This window comes from Chiloscyllium plagiosum, chromosome 41 (assembly GCF_004010195.1).
Source record: "Chiloscyllium plagiosum isolate BGI_BamShark_2017 chromosome 41, ASM401019v2, whole genome shotgun sequence".
Taxonomy (NCBI): Eukaryota; Metazoa; Chordata; class Chondrichthyes; order Orectolobiformes; family Hemiscylliidae; genus Chiloscyllium; species Chiloscyllium plagiosum.
In genome coordinates, this window is record NC_057750.1 from 12,336,948 (window position 1) to 12,350,084 (window position 13,137).

Sequence of the window (13,137 nt, forward strand, 5' to 3'; positions counted from 1 at the left end):
TTGTAACTTAATTCCTTTCAAATTGTTTGCTGCAGTGGCCTTGCTTGGCACAAGTTCATTTGATGGATGAAAAATAAGTTCACATGATTGTCCATTTTGCCCTTGGCTTTCTATTTTAACTTACAGCTCCTTGTGGGATAAATAACTGTAAGACTATTGTATGTTTAATATTTTTAATGGCTCTAGTAGTTTATTACATGAAGGAATGATACTCCACATTTTTAAATATTCATTTTCAGGGTTAGACAAATTGATTGATTGTTATTAACAATAATCACATTGTTAAACGTGCACTCACATCATTAATAAGGCTTTAATTTCTGTGGCCAGTTTAATTGGCAATTAATGTGCAAATGCAGAGCTTCACTCAGCAAAGGGTTTTGCAAAAGACATCATTTTTGCAAAGCTAGCCACTCCTAATGTGCAAATCATCCAACAGCTTGCAATCCTCTTTTTTGTCACGGGTTTCTGGCCGATTTGCACATTAATAACTGGGAACATTATTCACATACTGTTATTTTTTCAACAAATTCTGACCCAATGTGGTTCCTTTTCTACAGGCTAAATGACAGTAATGAGAAACAAGCCTAAAATGCCAGCACCTGGTATTTGAACATAATCACAATCTTTAATAATGCTTGCTGTCCCAAAGCAAAATTTATATATCTGATGCAATTAACTCTTTGAGCACCAAATGATTTTTCTAACAATTTCACAGAAAAATACCTTTGGGAGTAAAAGCATCTTAAATTGCAAACCAGTTGATATTCACCTCACGGTAAATGATTAAGTCATGGGAATGCCTTGTTTTGAATATCTGAAAACAGAATATATTTTATCTTAGTGAACAGTCGGCAGCCAGTTACAACATACCAATGATCCTTTAATCATTCTCAACATGCAACTCTGATATATATTGGAAACTTTGATAATAAATATTGTACCAACTATTGTGGATAGTGGCTCACCATTTAGTCAGAACATTACAATTATTGAGGTATTTATGCTTCAGGAAGGGATGCGTTACCCTCTGTGTACTACAGTTCAGGTCCACCATGAAGATCAGTCAGCAAATATGCATGTTTAATAGTGCACAGAATTAGTCTGAATTATACCAGTGCATGTTCCCGTGACCAAACCTATAGGTGCATAACAGCAGTGCAGAAAACCTGGGTACTGAAGGGATGCCAGTGTACCTCCCCATCCATAATCCTCAGCTTGCTTTAACAGAGGTTCTTGGCATGGTGGAGCTGCTGGCACCTGCCACCAACATTTGGGAGGAAGAACTCAAAAAGGAATCAGCAAAATTAACTTCTTTATTTTGTGGACTTTGATTCCTCAAAATTAATATACAAGTTGACGATTCTTTATCCGAAAAGCTCAGAAATCCAAAGTTTTCTCCTGAACTTTTTTTCTCAATAATCATGTTGTTTGGCGTGCAAGCAGTTAACTCAACTCCACACCCACTCGACCCACGTCACTCAGGCATGATGTAGTGATGTGGCCCAGCACTGGCAGGCGTCAATTCTGCCTCAGCGTTCGTAGTAATCACAGGTGCGTGTGCTAATTGGTAGCTTTTTTTTAATTTTTACTATGAAAATGTCATTTAATCCTTTATCTAAAATATTCCGAAATCCGAAAGACTCCTGGTCCCGAGGGTTTCGGATAAAGGATTGTCTACCTGTACCACCATGTTTGATCTTAGAAATGTAAAAAGAAATCTGGTTAGGGACATCAGAGTGCAGACCTCCATGAAGACGACTTTGAGAACCACACTCAGAAATGGAAGTTTTGATAAAGGGGAGACAAAAAGAGAAAGGTATACAGAAACCAAACAACTGTTCTGCAGAGGGAAATTGAGGGAAGTATGAAAGTGCTGAAGTGACAGAACTAATGAAATACAAAGATTGTTCTCATGAAATCTGTTATCCCGCTGCTCCACTGGTACAAGAAAATATCAATTATTCAACTACAGAAGCCATTGCAGCTGCTGGATCTGACTTCAACCATGAACCTCTTTGATTCAGCAACTAGGGACACAAGCAACAAACTGCAATGGTATATCACAAATAGTCACTGGAACTTTCTTTTTATAAATAAACTTAATCTCATCTGCAATTGTTTTAACTTTGCAACTTCTTGTTAATAGTTTTATTTATTACCAATGAACCCAAGTAGTGACTTGTAATAAACTAATCTTTAATCTGTTTAAACAAAATTTTGCCTTCTGACCTACTTTAACTTGAATAATTATAAATTAAAAGCTGCATACAGCTATATTAATCTATAGTTCACTGACCTTTGAGAAGGCACACCTGGTCGTCATGGCATTACAATTAATTACAGGATTGGGAAAGAAAGGGGCTGGGCAGAAATGGGGCCAGACGAAGAGAAAAGGGCCAACAAATTGGTGAGGAAGGAACAAAAAGGGAGTGATTTGATGTGTGATGGGACAAGTTAATATTGGAAAAGTCCAACATGAACAGTGAATCACTCTAGAGATTTTTCAAATGAACTGTGTAAACCTTTGTTGATGTTGAAGGGGTTACACACGTAGCGGGCGGGGATTTAAATGAGTGGAACAGAGTTGCAGCTTAGATTTTCTGGCCAAGTGAGAAAGCATCCCATTAATTCTGAGTCTAATAAATGGAGAATCATGATCTGCTGGCTTCAATTCCCACATAACCAATAAATCAGCAGTTCTCACAGTTTCACATTCCAACGAGATCTCATGAAGTCTTGAAGCCAAAGTACATTGTGGCTGACTGCCATCTGCTGAGATCTCAGGTATGCATGAGGCACTGCAGCCAAGGGAAGACAGTAGATCCTTATGCAACTGTGTTGGTGCAGGCCAATCATCTCAAGGACTGCAAGCTCTGCCATTCTGGCTGGAAGCTTCTGCTACACAAGGGGAAGGATTGCAGGGAAGGTGCAGTGTGCAAATGTTGACCTTCTTCAAAGCTTAAATTCTCACACTTCCATGATCTTGCAAACTCCTGGTGATTCAAGAACCTTGATATGGTATAAGAACATAGAAAATAGGAGCAGAAATAGGTTTTGCATTATCTCAAGCTTGCCAGCTGTCCAAAACATCATGGCTTATTTCCCACGGGTCTCAATATTTCTTTTATGCCAGCTCTGCATAGCCCTCAACTCCCTGATATTTCAAAGTCTATCTACCTATTCTTCAAATACTTTCAGTGATCTAGCATCCAAAGCTTTCTGCGTAGCGAATTCCCGACATTTACTACCCTCTGAAGAAATTCCTTTGAAGCACGGTCAGTAATTTTGCAGATGACATCAACATTGATAGTATAGTAGACAGTGAAGAAGGTTAAAGTCAAAAAGTGTGGCGCTGGAAAAGCTTATGCCTGAAACGTCAACGTTCCTGCTCCTCGGATGCTGCTGATTTGCTGTGCTTTTCCAGCACCACACTTTTTGACTTTGATTTCCAGCATCTGCAGTCCTCACTTTCTCCTAGTGAAGAAGGTTATCTAAGAGTACAAGGGGACCATTGAGTGTCTGAGCAATGAAGGCAAGCATTCCAAATGGCTCTTTACCACCTTGTCTACCTGTGATGCAACTTTCAAGGAACTATGTACCTGAACCTCTAGGTCATTCTGTTCAACAACACTCCCCAAGGCCCTACCATTAACTGTATAAGTCCCATTCAAGTTCATTTTAACACCCTGCATTTATCTAAATTAAACTCCATCTGTCAGTTCTCTTAGAAAACCTTCTTTAGATTAGTTCCCTATAGTGTGGAAACAGGCCATTTGACCCAACAAGTCTACATCGACCCTCTGAAGAGTAACCCATCCAGACCCATTCCGCTACCCTATAACCCTACATTTACCTCTGACTAATGGACTTAACACTATGGGCAATTTAGCATGGCCAATTCACCTGATCTGCCCATCTTTGGACTGTGGGAGGAAACCGGAGCACCAGAAGGATAACCCTGCAGACACTGGGAGAATGTGCAAACTCCATTCAATAGGAGAAAGTGAGAACTGCAGATGCTGGAGATCGGAGTCAAAAAATGTGGTGCTGGAAAAGCACAGCAAGTCAGGCAGCATCCGAGGAGCAGGAGAGTTGACATTTTGGGCTTAACTCCAGCATCTGCAGTCCTCACTTTCTCCATTGAGTATAGGAGTTGGGACGTCATGTTGCGGTTGTACAAGACATTGGTGAGGCTACTTTTGGAGGACTGTGTCCAGTTCTGGTCTTCCTGCTATAGGAAGGATATTATGAGATTGGAGAGGATTCAGAAAAGATTTACAAGGATATTGCTGGGACTGGAGGGTTTGAGTTATAAGGAGAGGCTGGATAGGCTGGGACTTATTTCATTGAAGTGTAGGAGGTTGAGGGGTGACCTTATAGAGGTTTATAAATCATGATGGGCATAGATAATATGGTCAATAGCAAAGGTCTCTTCCCTAGGGAGGGGAGTTCAAAACAAGAGGCCATAATTTTAAGGTGAAAGGAGAAAGATTTAAAAGGCACCCGAGGGGCAATGTTCACATACAGAGGGTGGCATGACTGCCAGAGGAAGTGGTAGATGCAGGTGCGATTACAACATTTAAAGATATTTGGACAGGTACATGGATGGGGAAGGTTTCGAATGCTATGGGTCAAACGGGCATTTAGGACTAATTTAGTTTGGAAGACCTGGTTGGCATGGATGAGTTGGACCAAAATGTCTGTTTCCACGCTGGATGACTCTGTTTCTATTAATGAGTGTCCCTTATCCTAGTTCGGCACGGTGGCTCAGTGGTTAGCACTGCTGCCTCATAGCACCAGGGACCCAGGTTCAATTCCAGCCTCAGGCAACTGTCTGTGTGGAGTTTACACTTTCTCCCCATATCTGCATGGGTTTCCTCCCACAATCCAAAGATGTGCAGATCAGGTCAATTGGTCATTGCTAAATTGCCCATAGTGTTAGGTGCATTAGTCAGAGGGAATTGGGTCTGGATGGGTTACTCTTCGGAGGGTCGGAGTGGACTTGTTGGGCCAAATGGCTTGTTTCCTTACTGTAGGGAATCTAATCCGTGGTTCAAGATTCCCCCTTGTGTAGAAGCATCTTCAACATCTAACATGTCTGAGCATTTTTATAGAGTCAGTTGATTTGCAGCAGTTTTTTTTGTAGCTCCCTATGTCCAGCTTGATCCAGATTGTTTCTTTTTTAACAGAAGTCTATAAAAATTAATGATATTTTGGTTGAGTAAAGCATTCACTCTCGTGTTACTGTGATATCATCTGAATGTTTTAATAAATCTATTTCTCTAATTGGTAGAGCACTGTGGATAAGCTGATCAAAAAGACAAACCTGGCACTGGTGATTGGTACGCACTCATGGCGGGAGCAGTTTATGGAGGCCATTACAGTCAGTGCTGGTGAGATGACATTTTAATTTCCATATTTCTTAGTGTTAGAGCAGAGCTGTGCATTGTTAATTAACCATTAGCTGAAGATGCTGATATCATTCTAGCCACATGGAAACACTTGACAGCATACATGTGAATGTGTGATGTTTACCATCACTGTAATCCAACAATTTAAAGCACTCACAACAATTAAGCATTATTACACTCTGCTTTCCGTGATATCATTGTATCTACAAAAATGCATAATATACTTGCATACAATGTGCAAATATGGATATTGCGAAGCTTTATGTACTTTTTGCCTTTATGACACAGTTTAAAACCTGCATCTTTGATTTGCAATAATTACTGAAGTCCACGGACTCTCTCCAATACATCGACTACACATCTTTGCATCCCTGTTGCATCTAAAGACTCTGTTCCATTCTCCCTGCTTCTCCTCAATCACATCTGTTCTGATAATACAAACTTCCACATGGGGACTTTCAATAGGCCTTTTTCTTCACCAAACAAGCTTCACTCCCTTCCCTACTCAAATTCTAATTGATAGGGCCCTCAACTATGTCCACTCCACTTCCTATACTTCTGCTGTCACCACACAAACTCAACCCCAGAACCACGGCAGTATTTTCCTATGTCTTCATCTTCTATCTCATCAGCTTCCATGTTCAATAAATCATCCTCTGCCAATTCCAAATTGAAGCCACCACCAAACATGATCCCCCACCACTGCTAGCATTCTAAAGGATCCATTCTCTCTTCAACATCCTGATCTATTCTTCAATTACTCCTAATACACTCTCCCCTTCTTCCTACTTAATTACTTTACACACTTTGTTTCTCTACTTTCACTTATAGCTAGGACCTGGCATTCTGTATAACTGGATAGAGATCGGGGACAGGAAGTAGCTTGGTTGTTGTCTGGCTGAGTCAAAAAATAGTAGAAAGTGAAATAGGAAGCTGAGGAGAAACAAAGCATGTAGCGATGGGTAAGAGGGGTCAGGTGTAGATGGAAACATGATCCCACCAGACACATTGGATGGAATATAGGCTTTAGGATTGGAAGTCAAGAGCTGATGGAACTTAGGCAGGGAGTTCAAACTGTGGTGTGCAACCACCAGTGTGGAATTATGGGTTCCAAGTTCTAAACCAGCAATGGTTGTTGCGTGGATACTAAGAGCTGTAAGTTCTCTTGACTTTTTGCTGTTACCATGCGTGGTCTAATGGGCAGATAGAGACATGGTTGCTGCAAAAATACCTGTGAAAGGGCAGGTTTCCATTTTTAAAAACCCTGCAGTTTAAATGATTTCTACTATGCTGAACATTGTTCATATCATGGTGAGGACCTAAATAGCCTTCTGCAGGTCCATCACGCTCCAGCAGCCAAGGATAAAGACCACTCTCCTACCTCCACAAACAGCAGCTAAAGCTACGCTTCAAGGAGAATTCTGAGGCATTAAAATGGTATCATACAGGGAAATACCTTGGGAAGAGCTGCACTAAGATGGCAGGACTACACAGTATATCTCAGACCCTAAATCCCTAATTACCCAGCTGAGTAGTGCTCCAAATAAGAGTCATTGCCTATGCTTTCTTCTCCCTGGGCCCTGTAACTCTGAGGATGAGGCCAAAAGTAGAGTGAGAGAGTGGGAAAGAGGCAAGATGGCATAATAATGAGGATATTAATGTCTGCAAGTAGGCCTGTCACCACTCACAAACAAGAACCTTGTCTCCCCACTCAGCACTTGGTTGGAAAAATGGGACATGTTGCTCTTGATATCAAGACAGGAATTTCCTTCCTGCTGATGTCACGTGATTCTCCTAACTTTCTTGCCATTGTCAATGTCATACAGTGTCTGGAGAGATTTCGCCTTGTGACATTTTTCCAAGTACTGGAGTTCTTCTTCCTTAATGAAATCAAAATAAGAATTTGAAAGTTCAGTGTGATGAGCTGAACTTCATGCTTACGTCTGTATTTGGAATAAGCTTATCTGTGACATTAGGAACATTGTGAAACATGACTTTTGTTCAGCAGTCATGTTCTGTGGTTTAAGTTAATGAGACGTGGAATTGCAGCTTCTTGCTATTTTCAAAATCTCTACTTCTAACAAGTTGATAAAATGTGGAGTTGGAAAGGCATAGTAGTTCAGGTAGCAGCGGAGGAGCAGGAAAGTTGACATTTTGGGTCAGGGCTGTTCATCAATCCTGATGAAGGGTCCTGACCCGAAACGTCAACTCTCCTGCTCCTCCTCCAATGCTGCCTGACCTGTTGTGCTTTTCCAGCTCCACATTTTCTCGACTCTGACTTCCAGCATCTACAGTTCTTACTATCTACTCCAACAAACCTGATTCATATAATATTGCCTAAGGCTTAGAGTGATTATTTAACTGTTATCTGAACCTGAAGAAAATAGAAGATATGAAAACATTTATATTACTCTCAGTGATCAACTTGCAGTAGCAACCCTAAGAAATGCTCATTTATCTTGGTAACCAACACCTTTCCCACTTCCTTTCAATACTTTTTGATCTCTTTAGTGCAAAGAACTATCTAACTCCGTGTATTGGCTTCAACTGCTTGCTGTGACAGAGATTCCATTAGGCTCACCACTCACTGGAAGAAGAAATATTTCCTCATTTCAGTCCTAAATGGCTACCCCATATCATTAAACTGTGACCCCTAGTTCTAAACTCCCCAGTCATTGGGAACACCCTTCATATATACCCAGTCTTTTTATAGATTTCTATGAGCTTCCATATTCATACTTCTAAACTCCAGTGAACATAGTCTTAGCCAATCCAGTTTATCTTCATACATGTACTGCCATTCTAGCAATTAGCCAGATTCCCCCTTAGCCAAATCATTTTTCCTCAGATATAAAGTCCAAAACTTGCATGCAATAAAGTGTGTGGATGATAGTAAAATAGGTGGGAAAACAGGCGGTGAAATAGGAAGAGGCTGAATAGGTTGGGGCATTTTCTTCCTGGAGTGTTGGAGACTGTGGGGTGACCTTATAGAGGTTTATAAAATCATGAGGAGCATGGATAGGGTGAATAGTCAAGGTGTTTTTCCAAGGGTGGGGAGTCCTAAACTAGAGGCATAGGTTTAAAGTGAGAGGGGCAAGACTTAAAAAAGACCTGAGGAATAACGTTTTCATGCAGAGTCTGGTGCATGTACAGAATGAGCTGCTAGAGGAAGTGGTGGAGGCTGGTACAATTAAAACACTTAAAAGGCATCTGGATGGTTATATGAATAAGAAAGATTTAGAGGGATATGGGCCAAATGCTGTAAGTGGGACAGATGAAATTGGGATGTTTGGTTGGCTTAGCTGTATGACTATGATGAAGAAATACAGAGTTTACAGATGGATATTGATAGGCTCGAGAATGGGTCGTAATTTAGCAGAGGGAGTTTAATGTGAATAAATTTGAAGTTGTCCATTTTTGCCAGATGAATAAAAGGACAAATTATTATTTAAATGGGAAGCAGATTCAAGGTGTATCAGTGCAGAGAGATCTGGACACCTTTGTGCAGGAAGCCTAGGAATTAGGTATACAGGTACAGCATGTATTAAGAAAAGCAAATGGAATTACAAAATTCTGACGTGGCCACACTTGGAGTATTACAGTTTTGGTCACTGCATTATAGGAAAGATGTGGAAGCTTTGGAAAGGGTGCAGAGGAGATTTACCAGGATGTTGCCTGGTATGGGGGGGGAAGGTCTTATGAGGTAAGGCTGAGGGACTTGAGTCTGTTTTCATTATAAAGGAGAAGATTGAGAGGTGACTTAATTGAGAGGAACATCCTGCCTGCAACAGTAGTAGATGGGCCAACTTTTAAGGGCATTTAAATGATCATTGGATATACGTATGGATGAAAATGGAACAATGTAGATTAGATGGGCTTCAGATTGGTTCCACAGGTCAGCGCAACATTGAGGGCTGAAGGGCCTGTACTGTGCTGTTATGTTCTATGTTCGATGAATCCTGACATTTATTGCTACAACACTGGATTATAAAAGTGAAGAAGTGTTATTCCAATTATTTACTGGAATATTGTGTCCAGTTTTGGTCTCCTTGCTTGAGGAAGGATGTGTTTTGCCTGCAAACTTGGCAATATTACATCTAAATTATTTATATTGTGAATAGCTGGGATTTAAGTGCTGATCTCTGTTGTACCCCACTAGTCACTTTTTGCAACTCTGAAAAAGACCTGCTAACTTCTATTGTTTGTTTCCGGTTTATCAGCCAGTTCCATGTCAGCATACTACTCCCAATCCCATGGACTTTATGTTTACATGCCTATTTCTTATGAGGGACCTTATCAAAAGCCAGATGAAAGCCCAAGTAGAACACATCTACTGGCTATCCCTTAGCAGCTCTACTAATTACACCTTTGAAAGATTTCAGTAGATTTGTCAAGCATGATTTCCCTTTTGCAAATCCATGCTGACCCTGTCCAATCCTGCCACTGTTGTCCAAGTGCTCTGCTGTTAAATTTTTAATAATGCATTTCCCACTACAATGTCAGGATACTGTGTCATAGTTCTCTGCTTTCTTTTTTCCTCCTTTTTAAAATAGTGGGGTTACCTTAGCTACCCTCCAATTTATAGGAATTGTTCCAGATTCTATAGAATCTTGAAAGATGACCACGGAATACATATAGTATTTTAAGGGCCACTTCCTTAAGTGCACTGGGGTGTAAATTATTGGGCCATAGGAATTTAATTCCATTGATTTCCCAATAACACTTCTCAATTGTTACCGATTTCCTTCAGTTCCTCCCACTCACTAGACACTGTATTCTCTAAAATGTTTTTAATAGATTTTTTAACGAAGAAAAAGGAAATGATTTTAACATCTTTTACAAACTTACAAAATAACACAAACAAAATAAACACTAATATACCATTAAAATTAAATAAATAACCAAAACACAACACAAAAAAAGAAAAAAAACTCAACGAAGAACTCATCTAACCGACAAATAACCAAAGCATATAATAGAATATCTTACATTACTCTTAAAAAAATAGTTAACATAGTAAATAAATAATGAAGTACATGCTCAGAATTAATAACATAATAAAACCCGGATGCATACGGGATTCTTCCCCCCCACCCCCTCCGCGGGGCCCCCAGACCAGCCAGAACCACTACAACTAGATAAAAGCCCTTGACAATATGGCCAAGATATCTGTATCTATATAGTTCAGGAAGGGCTGCCATATTTTATAGAATATAGTTTTTTGGTGCACCATATTTGAAAGGAAGTCAAGGGGAATACATTGCATGATTAACCTGTACCAATTTGAAAGTCCTGGAGGGCCCTCAGTTACCCAATTTACTAAGATATTTTTCCTTGCACAAAAGGAGAGAATGGAGAATAATTTCCTCCCGTGCATATCCAGGGAGGGCAGGTTCAAGAAGTCCAGGAGAAGAGATATTGGATATACTCCAATTTCTGCTCCCAAGATTTCTGTCAGTGCATTTGCTACTCTGGTCCAGTATTTATGGATTTTATGAGATGTCCATAAGCAGTGTGTGAGAGTGCCCACTTCTATTTTACATTTAGGACACATTGGAAATGTTCCTGCCCTAAATTTTGCCAGTTGTTCCGGTGCTATATGAGTCCCATAGAGTATGTTTAGTTGAATAGCTTGGGTTCTATTACAAATGTTGATCTTTCTGGCATTTTCCCAGATGTTGTCCCACATTTCTGAGGGATTTCTAACATTTTTAGAATGTTACTTGTGTTTTCCTTTGAGAAGGAAGGAGGGAAATGTCTATTTAATTGGTGTGCCATCTCTTTGTTCCCCAATATAACTTCTCCTGTTTATGGTTGTAAGGGATCTACATCTGTCTTCACAAATCTTGTTCTTTTCACATATCTACACAAGCTTTTACAATCAGTTTGTATGTTTCCTTACTCTCTACTGTGTTTCCCTCCTCTTAATCAATCCTTTTGTTCTCCTTTGATGAAATCTAAACTGCTCCTGGGTGGCACGGTGGCTAGCACTGCTGCCTCACAGTGCCAGAGGCCAGGGTTCAATTCCTGCCTCAGGCAACTGTCTGTGTAGAGTTTGCATATTCTCCCCGTGTCTGCGTGGGTTTCCTCCAGGCGCTCCGGTTTCCTCCCACAGTCCAAAAATGTGCAGGTTAGGTGAACTGACTATGCTAAATTGCCTATAGTGTTAGGTGAAGGGGTAAATGTAGGGGAATGGGTCTGGGTGGGTTGCTCTTCGGAGGGTTGGTGTGGACTTGTTGGGCCGAAGGGCCTGTTTCCACACTGTAAGTAATCTAATCTTCAGGTCTGCCGTACGTTTTGCCCAGTTTGTATGTCCCTTCCTTCGAACTAATACTATTCCTAATTTCCATTGTTACCAATGGTCAGACCAACTTTCCCATTCTATTTTTGTGGTTGCCAGGAATGAACAATTGTTGCAGTTCCTACATGCTCTTTTTAAATGTTTTCCACTGTCCATTGTCATCCCTTTAAGTAATATTCCTCAATTTATCATAGCCAGCTCCAATTTCTTAGTAGTTTCCCTTTATTTAGATTCTGGACCCTTATCTGAGAATCAACCATGTCATTCTCCATTTTAGTGAAGAATACTGTCATATTATGGTTACATAAAGCCTGAAGCCTCAGGACGTAACAAAACTGTTTAAAACTAGTATGGTTGAGTTGTAATTGCAGTTATAATCTATGAATTTCGAGCTCGAGAAAACTGTTTGGTAGCTGTAGGCTTGCAATCACAGAGAAATGAAATCAGGAATATGCTGGGGCAGAATTGGAGGTATGCAGAGATTTCAAAGAATTTAAGGTTGGATGAGGTTAGAGAGAAAAGAAAGGATTTGTGATGGGATCTGAAGACTAACAGTTGGATGAAGTGAAAGCCACAGCCAGGAAAGAATTGGATGAGATAGAAACCTAAAGTTAAAGCTTCAACAATGTAAGGGCTTACAAGTGGAAGAGGCAAAATCCAGGTATAAAGGTAGGTGGAGGGAAAGCTGGAATTAGGGATGGCAATATTCTTGAACATCATCTTCTTGGGGCTGAGGAGTGACTATATTCCAGCAACTGAGGATGGCACGGTGACTGGTGAGATTGGCAGAGCCAGTTTTGATTATGCATGACTCCTAATTATGACTTCTTACATATTCTTTCACTATTTTTCCTCATCAAGGTTACTGCACTAAGAATACAAGAATGCAAAGCTTTGATGTTTTGAGAAATAGAAACAATGATATATCATCTAAGACCAGTCATCACTCTGATGTGAGTTTATTTATTTTTCAGGTGATGGTGAAGATGAAGATGATACACGGGATGAGAAGCTGCCTTCTTGTTTTGATTATGTTATGCATTTCTTGACGGTTTTCTGGAAAGTTCTCTTTGCCTTTGTTCCTCCCACTGAGTATTGGAATGGTTGGGCCTGTTTCATCGTCTGTATGGCTGTGATTGGTTTACTTACAGCTTTCATCAATGATCTGGCTTCACATTTTGGCTGCACAGTGGGATTGAAAGATTCCGTGACTGCTGTGGTCTTTGTGGCACTTGGCACCTCTGTACCAGGTAATTAACAGAATGGCAACAGGAATAAACATAGCCAATAATGTGTGATGTCTGGGACAATTACTCATGAGGTAGAAATTCACCTTGTAAACTGGACACCGTTATACATAAAGCCATGGAGATGTACAGTGTGGAAAAGGGCCCTTGGTCCACCTTGTGCAAGGCAACCAGA

General features: G+C 40.4%; 1 protein-coding gene across 6 annotated transcripts in view; it reads left to right on the forward strand.

The window, feature by feature from the left end:
- The window catches only part of LOC122542869 (sodium/calcium exchanger 3-like), a 386,298-nt gene that overhangs the window by 353,695 nt on the left and 19,466 nt on the right, over nt 1-13,137 (forward strand). For all 6 annotated transcript variants that reach the window (XM_043680974.1, XM_043680972.1, XM_043680977.1 and 3 more), the window contains 2 exons: nt 5,297-5,396; nt 12,690-12,965. In XM_043680974.1, coding sequence (XP_043536909.1) covers nt 5,297-5,396; nt 12,690-12,965 — 376 coding nt within the window. The remainder of the gene's footprint in view (nt 1-5,296; nt 5,397-12,689; nt 12,966-13,137) is intronic.